The sequence below is a fragment of the Mus caroli genome, unplaced genomic scaffold, assembly GCF_978045245.1.
Source record: "Mus caroli unplaced genomic scaffold, Mus_caroli_1 scaffold_1, whole genome shotgun sequence".
NCBI lineage: Eukaryota > Metazoa > Chordata > Mammalia > Rodentia > Muridae > Mus > Mus caroli.
The window spans coordinates 154,842,048-154,859,021 of NW_028227256.1; the positions used below are offsets into that span (position 1 = coordinate 154,842,048).

A 16,974-nucleotide genomic window follows, 5' to 3' on the forward strand; every position below is an offset into this window, starting at 1 on the left:
TTTTCTCCCTCCTTTTCTTTGTCATAAAGTTATAAACACTGGGGGATACACCTCCAAACCAAAAAAACTCTGTTTTAAAGCTTAAAGTAGAGCAAATGATAATAACATAATAAATTATTTATTATTTTATAAGGTAGCAAATGCTATAAAACTAAAGCCATGCAGTTTTACGGGAAGTTGTAGATAAAAATACTAAATATATAACCAGAGAAAAGTAAACTACTATAACTGTTTTCTGCACTCATATATTTATTAAAACACTATCCACAATGGCTAAGAGAGAATGAAACTTTATGGAAGCATTGAAGACCCATAATGGGAAAGCTGTTGCCTGCTACTCAAAGGAATGTAATCCACCTCTAGGTAAAAGTTAATCAAGCTGGACCAGGCCAGCAAGGGACCACCCATCCTGAAGGAAGATTCATCTTAAGATTAATCTTAATTGCTAAATAGCTAGGAGGAATAACTATCCCTTTAATGGGATAATGTACTTTTCCTTCCCCGAATTCTCAACCCCAAACCCAGTCCCTATAAACCACCATGAGGCTCTGCTGGGTCTTCCAACTTTCTGCGTTCTGAGTTCTGACTCAGAAACACCTAACTTTATCTTTCTTCCTCTTCTTTCTCCTCTTCTTCCTTTTTCTTTTCTGTCTCTGTCTGATGCTGACCAGCACCTAAGTTTGCTTTTTCTGGTACTCTGGACTTCCTTTTCTAAAGCTCTCCTCCCCACCGTATGGCAACATCTCTGCCGTGCGGCTCCACCCTTCCAAGCTGGCTTGAGTCAAATAGAATGACTTTTTCTTTTTCTTTTTTTTTTTAAATTAGGTAATTTCCTCAATTACATTTCCAATGCTATCCAAAAAGTCCCCAATACACTCCCCCCCCCAGCCCCCCACCCACCCACCCCCACCCCTTGGCCCTGGCATTCCCCTGTACTGGGGCATATAAAGTTGGCAAGTCCAATGGGCCTCTCTTTCCAGTGATGGCCTACTAGGCCATCTTTTGATACATACGCAGCTAGAGTCAAGAGCTCTGGGGTACTGGTTAGTTCATAATAATGATCCACCTATGGGGTTGCAGTTCCCTTTAGCTCCTTCTTTTTCTTTTTCTTCTCTATCTTCCTCTTCCATGTGGCTGCTAAGATTTGAAGCTTGCCTGCTCTGGGATTTTTTTTTAAGTTAATAAAATTGTCCTTAAGCTTCCTTCAAAGTGTGTTCTTGATTATTATCTTATCAAGAAGACTAAGAGTCCCAAAGAAAGGACCCAGAAGTCTCTGGAAACATTTGACAACTCACGTGGAACTCCTCAAATTTTCCAATACCAAAACCAGGTATCCATCAAAAGCTAAATGGATTTTTTAAAAAAATGTGGCACACATACACAACAGTGTATTACTTAACCATTAAGTTAAGAGACCCCTACAGAGACAAGGCAGAAGAAACAGCAGTTCTATCCTAAGTTGTAGCAAGAAATGAATTATTTCAAGAGGTGGGAAATATGAGTGAAGATAAGGTCAGAAAGTGAAAATATACAGACCCAAAGCAAGAGTTAAATGTAGGGAATGAAGGTTCTCAGACATCTAAAATTACTTATAACAGTTAGCATCAGAGGCTAAATGAGCTAAGATGTAGTTCAGTGATAAAATACTTGACTAATATGCAGGATTTCCTAGGTTCTAATCTCCATATTCATCCCCCAACTCCCCACAGATGCATATGCATGCACCCATACAAAAAGGAAAAGGACATATGACATTCTATAGAAGATGAAGAGGACCCAGAAAGGAGTACTTGTGGTAGTTTGAATAAAAATGGTACCCATAGGCCCACAGGGAGCAGCCCTGTTAGGAGGTGTAGCTTTGTTGGTGTGTCACTCACTGGAGAGTAGGCTTTGAGGTTTCAGACGCTCCACGCAGACCTAGTGGTTCCCTGTATCTTCCGGCTGGCTGCAGATCCTGGTGTACTATGCTTAGCTACCTCTCCAGCACCACGTCTGGCCTATGTGCCACCATGCTTCCCACTATGACAATAATGCACTAAACCTCTGAACTATAAGGCAGCTCAATTAAATGTTTTCGTTTATAAGATTTGCTATGGGTATGGTGTCTCTTCACAGCCACAGAAGCCCTAACTAAGATAGTACTTAACTGAACAGGAACTTTTTGTGATGGGTTTTGTCTTACTTAGGGTTTCTACTACTATGATAAAACACAGCTACCAAAAGTGACATGGGAAATAAGGTTTATTTCAGCTTATAGCTTCAAATTATAGTGCATCACTGGGGGAAGTCAGGGTAGGAACTCAAACAGCAGGAACCTCGAGGCTGAAGCCGAGGTCAGACAGGACTGCTGCTTATAGTCTTGCTCCTCATGTCTGGTTTAGCCTGATTTCTTATAGTACTTAGAACCACCAGCCATAACATCTCCAACGTCAATCAAGAAAATGCACCACAGGCTTGCCTACAGGCCAATGTGATGAGAGCATTTTCTCCACTGAGCATTTTCTGCCAAAATGACTCTCTTGTGTGAAGCTGACATAAAACTAGTCAGCACAGGAGTGATCAGATAATTTAGCTCATCTAGACTATTTGCAGGACCAGATTTCCACAACTTAATGCCTTTTCATTCCAAATTTATCAACTCAGTGTGATTTTTATTGTTTTCCTACTCAAGATCCAGTCTTGCCTGTGGAGCTTGCTATTTCATTGCAGCAACATATCATTATAACAATAGCACCCACTTAGACTACAGTTTATGGTTGCTAGAGTCTGTATTTTACAATGCAACCTTATCAAAATACAACTAAAAAGTATGTAACTTCAGAAATGTGCTTAGAAATAAGCAGTAGCTTTGTATCTCACCTCCTTCTCCTTGTTGAGCAACACCAACTGGCTGTCTGTGAGGATGCAGTACTTCCTCTCCCATGATGTCGTCTCAGTATAGGGTGACTGACCACAAGACAGACGGTGGGTTGGTGGGCCTTTTACATCTGTGTAGCAAAAAATAAAAACCAATTAATAAACCATTCTCATGCCTAGTACACCAATATTTGAAATATAAGATTCTCATATGGTGAATTAATAGAAGTGATTCTAAACATGAATCTCAATGAACTGAAATTGCTTTATAAACTATTATAATGGATTAAGGAAGACTTCTTCCTACAGTCTTCAGAAAAGCTCAAACATTCCAAGATGAAAACGTACCAAAAGCTTAATATAGTAATCAACACAGTTTACATTGAGACAATGGGAGGCTGTTTCAGAACTAAACCAGTATTACTAAAAATATAGGAGCAGGGATAACAGTGAAAAGAAGAAAGGACAACAATTTCTCATCTAGGGATAAAGAGGATTTGAGAATACAATTAATCAAGAATTGAATGAGCAATGTAAAGAGCTGAGTGACTACATCTACAAAATGGATTTATATTCATAAGAATTGGGACTAAAACTATGGCATCACATTACCACTAGAGGCCACTAAGATCTTAAAGCATAAAAATTATTTCCTCAAGGAATGATCTAAAGATGGCTCTTGGAAGTGAGGGTATCTAACATCAAAGTGAAATGAGCTAACAATTCCCAAGTTCCGAATGGTACTATTATTCTTTGTGCCTTTAAAATGGTTTAATATGAACTGCTGACTCATTTGTACTGTGAAATGAGAAATGTATCTTAATAATAACTATATAGTAGATGATTAAATATAACTTTTATGTTAGTTCCTTAAATATATTAAAAGTCATTTGGCCACAAAGGACTACTTCCTTTTATAAATATACCAAAGCAATTACTTCAAATACCTATTATTATTAAGATGTGCTACAAGAGCAATCCAAACTGGTGACAGGAGAAAACAAATACCCACAAGGGTAGGCCATTGTAAATCTTAAATAGCAGGTATATGGCTTTGACTTCAATAAATGCAAATAGTTTCTAACTGCCTCAGGTTGCAATTATCCAAATATGCAAAATTACAGGCAGTTATTTGTAGAAAGCTACAACTCAGTTATCAGAGCACATAAGTTCACCTGTCTCCTCTCGAATCCTATAAGTGGTCAATATTACCTTCATTTTTTTTTTCTGGCTTAAATTCTTAGCCTCTATGAATCTACTTAAATATGTCTCGTTTTAGGGAACTCACCAATTCCCTCCAGAAAAATAATTTAGGGTGTAAGAACCAATAATACTAAGAGTTTGCGAGGCATGGTGCTGATTCATAGGAATCTATTGCCTCAGCCTCCTGTTACTTTTTCTGTTTCTGTTCTATAAAATATATAGCAGTTACATATGGCATTACAGAATCTTCATTCCATACCTATAGCTTTCCCCTTGTAGTCTAAGCATCTTTATTTAATGTTAGAACGGCATCTCAAATTATCCTAAAGTTTTTCAAAATTATTATGAAAATCTTAAAATTCCTCTTTCTCTCTCCCTCCCTCCCTCCCTCCCTCCCTCCCTTCCTCCCTCCCTCCCTCCCTCCCTCCCTCCCTCTGCCTCCCCCTCCCTTCCTTCCTCCCTCCCTCCCTCCCTTTCCTTTTCTCCCTTTCCCCAAGTCAGGATTTCTCTGTATAGCCCTAACTATCTTGAAAAATCACTCTATAGAATAGGGTGTCCTCAAACTTAAGAGATCCACCTGCCTCTGGCTCCCAAGCGCTGGGGTGAAAGGTTTACGCCACCAGCACAAGGCTAATAAATAAATTCTTAAGCTTTGGACATGTTTATAATACTCTTATCTATAGTCAAAAGTTATGTCAAAATTGACAGCAGTCATATGATCTAGACAAATGAATTATATTTTATTACAATGTAGGCTTAATTCCACAGTGAAGTATTAGGAAAACTTAAATCTATGTTAAATAGGAACCTAGTAACCTACACAAGTTGTATTCAAGTGACTAACTTTATTACACAAGGTAGCCATGTATAAAAGAAACTGTCCATTGTAATTTATGACTGATACTAATGCTAGATGGTGTTGATAGACCCCACCCTTTAAAAATTAGAATTTGAGAGCCTATATTTATGTTTCCTGATAAAAGAGAAATCTACATCAGTATTAAACTTAAGAAGACTTGAATTATCTGCGTGATTCTGAGTACTCTGAACACCCTTCGTCTGTGAACCTGAACTTCCTTCTCGTTTCCCCTGGTGCTGTGAATGAGTCAACTATAAAGCATGGAGATTCCTAGAATCATTTTAGTAGTAACTGCAGGAGGAACAGGAAGCAGTTTTTAAAGTCTGTCTACAATGAGAGACTGATGAGTTATCCTAGAAGCCACTATTGTTCATTTTTATAGCTATTTTCACAAGTTTTGATAGTTTTAAGAATTATATGGAAAAAGACAGAAATAACATTATTTTTGTTCTGTTTGGCAAAACTGGATTAAGATTTAAGAAATTGCTTTAACAAAACAAACAACAATCCCTGATGTTTTTTAGAGGTCTATAGATTTGACTCACTCTATCATGTAATGCATGGAAAATTGTAAGAACAGAGCATGCTCAGATCATTGCCCTACTTCACCTTAACAGTATCGAAAAACTTCATTTTTGACTCTAGTGACTTACTTCTAATTCTGAATTCCAATTATTTTTAGTACCTAAAATTCACTAGAGAAAAGCATAACAGAGTCACAAAGAAGACTCTTAATAGCAAAATTAGAAACAATTTTAGATTTGCTGTGTCCCATTCCTATGAGAATACTAAGGACATTACGTGCTGGCCTCCTTACAAAAATTAAATAGAAACATTAAGAAGAATCCAAAGTAAACTTCTATGGAAAGCTCTTTAAGACTGGATATTTATTACCTTGTAGCGTTAAAAATTATCGACTTTTATATGAAGATCTCTTGAGACTGAAAAACTACTGAGAATATGTATAGGTTATGTCAACATCTATTATATTAGAAATTAAAATCTACCACATACTGATATTAAAATGCATTTTAATGAAACAACTATTTTTAATAAAAATCTAAAAGAATGGCACTGTTTTTACATTTTTTTCAAATGTCCTCAAGGACTGGCTAAATAAAAGACAGACTAGTTCATTTATGTTTCTATATGCAATTTGTTGCTTTAGTCATTTTGGTTGATATATAAGAGAAAACCTGGACTTAAGATATGAAGGTTTGAAACAACAGTAGCATTTTAATAGTATTTCTTAAAAAATTATGGGCATTCTTCAACATAATACCAAAAACTGATAAGAATTATCAAATAAATAGGAGTCAGTACAACATGGACTCTGAAACCACAGCAACAAACTTTTCACATATATACATTTTAAAAAACAAAACAAACAAACAAACAAAATCCTCTTCTACAGTGGGAGAGGACACACCTAGCCTTGCAGAGATGTGCCAGGGTTGAGGGATATCCAGAGGGCCCTCACCCACTCAGAGGAGAAGGGGTTCTGGCATGGGAGAAAGACTGTTGGGGAGGAGGGCAGCAAGCAGAATATAAAATGAATACACACACACACACACACACACACACACATGGCTGGAGAGATGGCTCAGAGGTTAAGAGCACCAGCTGATCTTCCAGAAGTTCTGAGTTCAGTTCCCAACAACTCATAACCAGCTATAACAAGATCTGGTGCTCTCTTCTGGTCATGCAGGCAGAACATTGTATACATAATAAATAAATAAATCTTTTAAAATATTTAAAATTAAAAAATAACTGCTTTATATTTTCTTTTGAGTAGTTCTTTTTACCACATACTCATAAGCATATGAACATTATGTGTTAATCACTTATAAAACACTGGTTAGCTGGGGCTTTCAGCCTTCCAAAAATGATGACACTTAGATACTATAAAAATATCTACATTCATCAATCTTCACAATCATCTGGCTGTGATCAGAAATGTCTTTGAATTCAGGAAAGATGTCAAGCTTAAGGTAGGCAGATAGACATTATCCAAACTCTAATTTTTGTTTTAGTCATGAATTTTTCTCTAGCAATAAATACTATTGGTTGTTTCCCCTGAAATAACAGGATTGTATCTCCTGTTTTCCAGAAAATGTCTGCCATACAGCATATATGGAATGACCACAATCTGTTGTAGAATGTTATACTCTGAGTGTAACAGTCTTGCTCTAAATCGGACCAGTTATAACCATTTTCAAGAGACCTCTACCTAACATAGGGCTTGTTGATTACTGATGCCCCCTCACAGAAGGAGGGGCTGCGGGGGTGGGGAGGAGTCACTGAAACCTCAACCCGAGGTTCTGGCAACTCCTCCAGTGTCTCCTGGCTATCTGATTGCAATTCTGTTCTAACACAAGTAGCCTTCTGGACTTGGGAAGTGTTAAGAGTATAGAGAAAAGAAAAGGCTGACAGAAGGGGAAATTCCACTAATGCGGCTATGGAGAAGTCATGATCCATGCTTATTAAGACTTTCCAGTGCTTTGGGGTTCTCTAATGCTCCTGAAAGAAGTCCCATGTTCTATTAGTAACCCCCAAAACTCGATAGTTCCCTAAGCTGAGCTCTGATGAAAGTATACTTTGATTTGGTGTTTGGGCTTAATAAGGAAGTGGTAGGTGTTGTTGACATTTTCCCAGGGAAGGAAATTTGTCCAACTATGTTTCAGTCTTTTGAAAATAACATTAATTTAGAAAGGGGGTCCTGGGACTAAAGGGTCCCACGGATCATACATTAGAATCAACCATCCATATTACAATAAGAAGGCAATGAAGAGGTCTAAGAAAACCAAGCCATGTGTTACAAAATCAAGTGAATGAGTGAAGGAACAGAGACCGCGACGAATGGGAGGTTAATGTAATAGGCTAGTCTACTCTTCTAGATGATAAGAATCCATTCCAGACTGGTCAGAGTGCAAACAGTACAGTAAAGCTTATGTGATCCCGATTTTGAAACAGGAATCAGGACAGATAATTCTCTTGCAGTCTATGGTGGAAGAATGGCACAAGAGGGGAGAAAATAAAAGAACAATGAGTGCAAAGACAAAGTAATAAATACTCATAAAGTAAGCACAATGGACTAGCATTAAAGCAGAGCAATGCGACTTCCATTAGCTTAGAACATTCAATGCTTCAAATATACAAAGAAGTATATTTCTTTTAACCCAAATTTCCTTTTTAAGAGCAAATTAGATATTTTTAAATGTATTTTAACAAGGTTTTTATTTATTTTATCTATGAATATACCATTGCTATCATCAGACACACCAGAAGAGAGTATCAGATCCCATTACAGATGGTTGTGAGCCATTATGTAGTTGCTGGGAATTGAACTCAGGACCTTTGGAAGAATAGTCAAGGTGCTCTTAACCACTAGGCCATCTCTCCAGGCCCCTTAACCCAAATTTTCAAAACAGTTCTAATTAACATTCATGATAATACATTTAGCAGGTCAATTTAGAAGGTATACTTTTAGAAGCAATTTTCCCCCTGACAGATAGTACATCTTTATTCACAGCTTTAAAAAAAAAAAAAAAAAAAAGTTCTACCTTTGGTTGTATTCTATAGGCAATTTTCCTCCACAGTGCTAAGGACTACAGATAGGGCTTTGTGCTTGTTATGTAAGTGCTTTATCACTAAACTACATGTTCCGTCCCTAGAGATGACTCATAGCAATGGCAATAATTACAACATGGTGCTCAGGAGCAGTCTATAAGATAATAAAGATAGATGGCCGAATCATTTTAAGTTACTGTATTAATGCCGTCTGCTTACACCTCCTATAGGTACCATCAATTCAGTCTTTTATTATACTTATGCTAAGGTATGTATGTACTCATGTATGTACATGTGTACAGATGCACTTGTGTCTATCTCAATTATTCCTCACTTTAATTTTTAGATGATATTTATCTCTCTGTCCTTATGTCTATACACATGTACATGCATGTCACAATTCACATATGGAGGTCGGAGAACAACCTGTGGCAGTTGGTCCTCTCTCTATCATTTGGGTCCCAAGGATTGAATTCAGGTTGCCAGGCTTGGGCACCTTTGCCCACTGAGCCATCTCACTGGCCCTCCACCTTACTTTCGAGGCACAGTGTATTGTAAACCTAGAATTAGTTGCTTCACTGTGCTAGATGGTCAGTGAGTTCCAGGGATCTCCTGGTGCCCCATAGCCCCAGGACTGGAACTGCAGGTGCATGCAGACAAGGATGCCAATTATCTATATGCTAGGCATTCTAACTCAGATCAGCTTGAGTGACAGAACTATCTGCCCCCAGCCTTCACTGTTTTATTTTTTTAAAGATTTTATTTTTAATTCTAAATTATATGTTGCAGGTGGGGTTAAGAAAGGCAGTGGGTGTGCACCTGAGCGCAGTGCCCTTTGAGAACAGAAAAGGCTTTCCAATTCTCTAATGACCTGGGTGTTAGGAACCTAACTTTGGTTCTTCAGAAGAGCCCTGCATGCTCTTAACTGCTGAGCCATCTTCCTGGCCCTTCTCCTTTATTTAATTATTTTTTAAAAAAAAATTCTTAAAGCACAGAAAGAAAAATTAAAGCCATTCAGGTCATTAATATTTCTCTTCATTATGATCTACTCTCTATTCTACTGAAATATCCGAAAGTTACCAGAACACCCACATTTTGTCAGAATCGTAACGTGCTGCCTGTGAACTTTGCTCTGTCCTGACAAACAATGAAACTTAAGAAATAAAGACATTAACGACAAGCCAATATGCCAAATTCACCAAGTCAAAAATCTGTTTCTACATTACTGAAAACTCACTATGATATACCATTTGTTAAAACAAATTTATATTACATCTTTGTGCCTTACAAAACCACTTTATTTCTCAACCACAGTCTTAATTTCCATGTTACCTGAATACTGGTATCTAGTCAGTAAGGCCCCATGCTCACCAGTACCCTTCAAAGAGGGAGAGGGGAGCGACAGGAGTGATGGGAGAGGTGGGAGATAGGGAAGAGGGGACACAGGGAGTGGGGGGAGGCTGGGAAAAGAGGGAGGCAGAGAGAGAGGGAGGGCAGGGGAGAGAGGGCAGACAGGAGAGAGAGGGGAGACATGGGAAGAGGGGGGACAGAGAGAGAAGAGACAGGGAGAAAGGGAGAAAGGGAGACAGGGAGAGGGGAGATGTGGGAAAGAGGAAGACAGGAAGACAGAAGAGAGAGGGTGTAGTATACTTCTTTCTGGTGCTTCCTTCAGTCTAACACTTGGAGGCTCTCTGCAGCTTCACTCTCAATCTCAGCAGGAGGATAACAGCACAGAAGTTGGAACTCTAAGCAAAAGGACGAATGAATGAGTTCTCTAATAACAAGTATTAAGGTCTATTAAGGGAGAACTTAATTTTGGGTTAAAAAAATTTTTAATTGTGATTAAGGAAGCATTTCCCTGAACAACAGAGCTCCCTTGAATTTTCTATTATCTAGGAATTTTAAGATAGCTGGGATCTGAAGCAATTCCTATGGCAGTCCTTCCTTACTTCTTCCACATCTAGTTGTGCGCTGCCCCTGATCACACAGCAGGAAGAGAAAATTACATGCTTGTCTTTCACTTCTCAGACATGCATTAGAAAGATTAAGTCTCATAACTCCCACATTGGGTCAAGCACTGCTTAAGCAACTATATGACCTTGATAACTAAATTGAGTTTATGAATGATGCCAATGTCACGATGTTAAATGGCAGTCTATTGTAGTCTATATTTTAGTTCCAATAAATTAAATACACCTATTGTTCCTATTAAATCTCCTAAATAGAAAAACTCAAAATGCACAAAACAATCCATTTATATTTTAACTCTACGAGGGAAAAACAATCTGTATGTCATTTTTTCTCAAAGTATGATAATGTACTAAATATAAAAAATACTAGTTTTGTTGTTTAAAACTTAAGCATGATGACCTGTTATTGTAATATGACCAAAACTCTAGGTCCTATTTGACCAACCAATTTGTTATAGGTAGAAAATGAACTAGACTAAGAATCTCGGAAGCATGTCACATGTACTCATTTTATTATATTTAGTGCCTCTTGCTATTTTAATATATCCCATACTTCTCTCTATTTGAGTTTCATCTCGCTTTTCTGTAGGGGTAGATGCTGTGGGGGAAGGCTAGAGCTTGGAGGGGAATGTGATTCTTAGTGGGGAAGGGGAAGATAGTTTATCACTATCAAGCTATCCATGTCTGAGCTTTTAAAAACTGGCTACACAACCTGCACTGTGACATTATCTCTACCTAAGAAAGCAGACACGTTGTAAAGGTCTAGCAACATGGCCTTTTAATGACTCTAGCTCTCTCTAAAGCATTAAAACCAACCGATATAAAATTTGTATCTATCTTCCTGACTTGTAACCTGTTTGAATCACAAATCACTGCATGTACAGTGAAAACACTACAGTCTTCTATAAAGAATCTGGCCAGTCACTGTAAAAGGAACAACCCTATTCAATGAGCTTTGCAAAGATCTGAATTATTCTTTTTTTATAAAACAAAACTAACAAGAACGAAAAATGAAACTAGAAATAAGAAAAAGGGAACAAACATCTACAGCAGAAAGCTACAAAGCAGTATAAAAAGTATCAGTCAGCCTTTTCTTTGTGATATACAATGTAAGTCTATAGACTTATTTATTCTTAAATAAACCTATTCCATTTCTGCAAATGTGCCAGATGTCAAATCCTAATACAACAGAAGGAAGATAAATGAGAAAATAACATTTAACAAGGTCTTCTAAAACTCTTAATTTCCCCAAAATATTGAGTATCACTAATGTTTTATATAACTCAAAGATTTCATATAAAAATGCCAACACAAATTCTTTGATGTTTAATGAATGTCTTGGTAGATAGAGTTATAGTATCAGATATAAGCTCCCCTTCTATACTGCAAATATACTGTAAGATTAATAAACATTAACAACTTATTAAATTAAATGATGAATGTTAACAAACATAAACAAGCACCATGATTAGAGTTGTCTTTACTTTTTCTCACAAACAGAAAATTGCATATGCAGAGTACATCAGAACATGGACAAGGTTATATCTTTTGTTAGCTTTTCTCATTTCTTCTCAGGAGGAACTTTTCCATTCCTAGGCTTACGTATTTTTTTCATTATGTAAGAAGATGTTAAGACTGCAGCCAAGTATGGTGACTTACTCCTATAACCACACCTCTTAGAAGACTGAGACCAGCTTGAGCTAGACAGTAAGTTCATGACTAACCTCAACTACAGAGTGAAACCCTGTCTTGGACAGCCAGCAGACAAACACTGCACAAATTTTTTAAACTACGAAATTATAATAAAAAAAAATCCTTCATGGAAAAGAACTTCTATAGGACAGTTCATCTACTGCCTCTGCATGCACCTGGGATTCATGAATAATTTATGGTTTGGGGAAAGGTACACATGTAGACTGCTTTTAGTAATGCTTGACCTTTACTAGTTAATTTAAGCTAAAAAAAAAATTCCCATTCAGTATAGTGAATATTTATATAATGAGGATACTACAGAGAATAAGAAAACAATGAATGTAACGAAATGATGTGTGAAGGTCACGGGAGTAAAGGTAAAACTAAAGGTGTGGCCCGCATGGCCTCCTCTCTTTAAATACTTAGTGCCACTTGGTGAAACTGAGAGCCTTCTAGACCCTGCGTTATTCACTTCTACATCTTGCTGATCATTTATTTATATCTTTTATGATATCCTAACTAGCAATGTTTCCTTGACTTCTGTAAACCACTATAACAAATTAGAAAATCTGAGAGAGCCTCTGATTTCTGTAGTTAAATTGGTTATAAGTACCAGAAGCCCAGAAATTGCATAAGAAGAAGAGGCAGTATTAGAGAACTGAGCTCTTAAATCCACAGAATCCATGACAATAGGTAGGTTGTATCAAAACCTAACAGAATGTCCAGTACCCAGTCGCATCCAGAGACTAAATTATTTGTTGGTTCTCTTTCTCTTTCTCTTTCTCTTTCTCTTTCTCTTTCTCTTTCTCTCTCTCTCTCTCTCTCTCTCTCTCTCTCTCCCTCCCTCCCTCCCTCCCCTCCCCCCCCTCTGGTATGTAACCTTTCCAAGAGTATATTCTCAATTTCTTTGTTTTTTTTTTTATAAAGGAATGGCACTTGGTTGTGCATCTATATTTAGAATTTTAAAGCTTGATTCAAAGTAAAGGAATGTTTTACTAAAAGAGATCTTTAAAAATATGTAAAGGTCAGGGATGGTGGGGCACATCTTTAATTCCAGCAAACAAAAGCAAAGGCAGGAAAATTGCTGTAAGTTCTAGGCTAGCCTAGTCTAAATAGGCAGTTCCAGGATAGCCAGGACAACACAAAGAGATCCTTTCTAAATGAATGAATGAATGAATGAATGAATAATAATAAATAATTAATTTAAAAAAGATGTGTGAAACTGTTAGCCTATAGTTTTATGTGTACTTATATGCATGTGTGAATACATGTGTTACTTAAAAATACAAAGGCAAGTAGAAAATAAAATGTGTAAAAGAGCTGAAAGCCAGTGCCTTGTGATTAGAGGTTAGATGGAGATGAGATGTGTGTGAGAGTAGAAAAACAAGATGTTTGTTATTTTTATTCATAGAATCTGGGGTGGTACATCAACTAATTATATTTAAAATTGAACTTAAAGGTATCATTGTCTACCTTAATAGCTAGGTCCTGCTAAATTACAAAATGGTTAAAAGAAAACTCCAAATTACAGCGCTTAACGTTAACCTCACAAACAAAAAAGAAAACAAACATTAAAGTCCTCAATATCTCTATAATTTCATCTCTACTATGGTGTAGAGTATAAGTAATATATAAAAACTAACTCTACATGAGTCTTCAGAGGCATAACCTCACTATTATTATTTATAACAATAAGACTAGGACATTGCCTATTTGGGGTGGGTAGTTTAAGTCTATTTAAAGAATATAGAAATTTTATATATATACACATATATATATACACATATATATGTACATATACATATGTACACACACATATATATGTATATATACATATATGTATGTATGTGTGTATATATGTGTGTGTGTGTGTGTGTGTGTGTGTGTGTGTGTGTGAATTACACTTAAAATTACAGCACTTGGCACTTGGCAGGGTGAGGCAGGAGGATCATTCATTTGAAGCCTGTCTTAAATGTTATAGAGTTAAAGCTTCTCAAAAGAAGGTTAGTCTAATTACTGTTTTATTGCTGTGAGGAGACACCATGACCAAGTCAACTAGCATAAAAGAAAGCATTTAACTGGGGTATTGCTTACAGTTTCAGAAGTTTAGTCTATTATCATAGCAGGAAGCATGATAACACTGGAGCAGTAGCTGAGAGCTTGCTATGCCATGCCCTAATCTGTAGACAGAGAAGTGGGAAAAGGGGAGGTGAGGAAGGGGACAGAGACAGACGGATGGATGGATGGATGGATGGATGGATGGATGGATGGATGGATGGACGGACTGACTGACTGACTGACTGACTGACTGGGCTTGCCATGGCTTTTGAAACCTCAAGACACACTTCCTCCAACAAGACCACACCTCTTAATCTTTCTAATCCTTTCAAGTAGTACCACTCCTTGGTGTTCAAATATACACACCTATGGGGACCATTCTTAGTTAAACCACCACAAAGGGAGAGGCTGATTACAAGATTTTTAATTTTCTTTATAAATAGTAAGCAGGATTTGAGACATCTGGTTGAAACATAAATGTCTCATATGACTCTGTGAGGTTTGTTTCTCCTGAGAGGGAAATCATAGAGTGCTTTACTGCGTCAGAGGTAATAATAACTGAAAAGGAGATGGCATGTCCTTGGATTCTTAACAGAGCTACATAATAGAATTCATTACATCACTGATTTTCAGCACACAGGAATGCTCTTCATAGATATAGCTTACCAAAGCACAGAACTTTGGCAGTACAAGGCTCAAGGTTAAACTGGAGCCCTGGCAAGACCTAAGTCCCCATTGTAGATTATTTGATGAAGGTACTCCACACATTAGAAAGAAGTAAGAGTAATTTCTGGAACATAGAGAAGTGGTCAGTAAATGTTAGGAAACATGTTCTTGTTGGTCAGAAGCACCGAGGTCAAGAACTTACAAAAAGAATTTGGAGGAAGCCCAACTACCTGAAAAGAAATCTGTGGGGTGTCACTTTGCAACCATGACTCATGGTCAAGACACTCTGGTCCCTCAGTTTTATCAACTTTAAAACGAGAACAACCTAAACTCTTAAAACTCTCAGGAATTGATGACGAATATCAAACACTGCAAATAGTGCTTGGTATTTTGTAAGTCCTTAAAGAGAGTGAGCAGCTAGTCTTTTTACTTTATACATCTAGCAAAATGAATTTGTTTGGTATTCTTACCCAAAAATATTAATGCTTACAAATAGAACAAAACATGTATGTAAGGAGAACACGGTTCTAAACTGAATATTTGTCAGGATTCTATAATGAATATAAACACAGTTTTTTGTTTTGTTTGTTAAAATAACCGGGGGGGGGGGGGGTGCACAGGTTTGCTTTACAAAAACAAAACAAGAAACCCAAAAACAAACAAACAAACAAACAAAAACCTCCTCTGATTCCATCTAATAGACCTTATACACTACTGCACCAAAAAGAATTTGCTGAATGCAAATTTCACAAGGGAAGAAAAGGCAGCTTAATAACCTACTAACCCCAGTCAGATGAGAGGAAAAAAAGATGATGAAAAGGAGAACAATCTTTTTAATGGTGCTGTTTTAATCTCACCAATGGCTTCCAAGTTCCCAGCCTTATAAGCCTCTAAGCACAACACAGATGACAGCTATACTTGGAAAGAGTAACTAATCCTAAATAAATTTCAGTTAGTTTTTTAAAAAAAAATATGTGTATGTTCCTCAAATGCAATCACAAGAACATACAGCACTAAGAAATATGGAGACAGTATTGTTTAAGTTGAATCCAAACTCATAAGAAAGATCTTTCGCTTTTTAAAATGAAACACACACACACACACACACACACACACACACACGTCCACATGCTTGAAGTCCTAAAAACTATCAGAATTCCTCTATATATCCAAATACAAGAGTTATTGAGTGTGTGTATCTATGAGTTGTACAAGAACACCATTGATATAAAAAGCAGTTAGTTTCCAGGGATACCAACTTCATGAAATACCCTATAGTTATACAATGCCCAAGAGCAGACCTTATAACCAACACACGAAGCCTGTCCATTCTCTCACTCTCTGAGGCTATTTCTATCAAAGAAAGAACAGGGGTTTTGCAACCAATAATTCATTCAAATAATATAATAATGTTCCTCAAGTATTCAAGTTTATATTTTCAATATGACCAGAAAAGAAGATTAAGAGTTACATGAAACGTTATTGGATGTGTTAATGTAAAGCACACAAACACTGTAAAGTAATCCTTATATCTAATTCCTCTGTGTTGTACAGAAACATAAAGAGAAATTTCTTAGTCATACGCCATTCCTGGAAAATTTTTTTCACTGCCTACTAATAGACTTGAATTCACATATAAAAGTAATGTTTATTCTAGCTAGAGTAATTACTGAAACATGGAAGTATAGGATAACCATCAGGTTATTAATAACTATATGACTGTTAAAAGTCTACAAGCCTACAAGTTCTTAAAGTCTCTCGCTAAGAGGTATTCTAGAAGAGCTTAGAGATGGCTCAGTGGCTTTTCTGCAAAGGATCTGGGTTCAGCACTCAAATAGTAGATCTTGGCCATTGCTAACTCAAGTTCCAGGGGACTCAATGCCCTCTTCAGACCTCCACGGCACCAAGTATGCCTGTGGAACACAAGCATACATGCAGGCAAGACATTCATATACATGAGATAAATAGGTCCTTTTAAATGTCAAAAAAAAGAAAAGGTGCTGACGCACACCTGTAAGCCCTGTATTCAAAAAAGGGACTGTAAGTTCGCAGGCAGCCAAGGCTACAGATCAGTTCCAAAAACTAAAAGAAACTAAAGAG

The 16,974-nt window shown here is 37.0% G+C and overlaps 1 protein-coding gene and 1 long non-coding RNA gene across 7 annotated transcripts in view; one reads left to right on the forward strand and one right to left on the reverse strand.

The window, feature by feature from the left end:
• Rasal2 (RAS protein activator like 2) overlaps nt 1–16,974 on the reverse strand; it is a 268,302-nt gene that overhangs the window by 155,732 nt on the left and 95,596 nt on the right. For all 4 annotated transcript variants that reach the window (XM_021170069.3, XM_085842391.1, XM_021169981.3 and 1 more), the window contains exon 2: nt 2,860–2,987. In XM_021170069.3, coding sequence (XP_021025728.1) covers nt 2,860–2,987 — 128 coding nt within the window. The remainder of the gene's footprint in view (nt 1–2,859; nt 2,988–16,974) is intronic.
• The window catches only part of LOC147006177 (uncharacterized), a 143,909-nt gene that overhangs the window by 109,285 nt on the left and 17,650 nt on the right, over nt 1–16,974 (forward strand). The window lies entirely within an intron of this gene.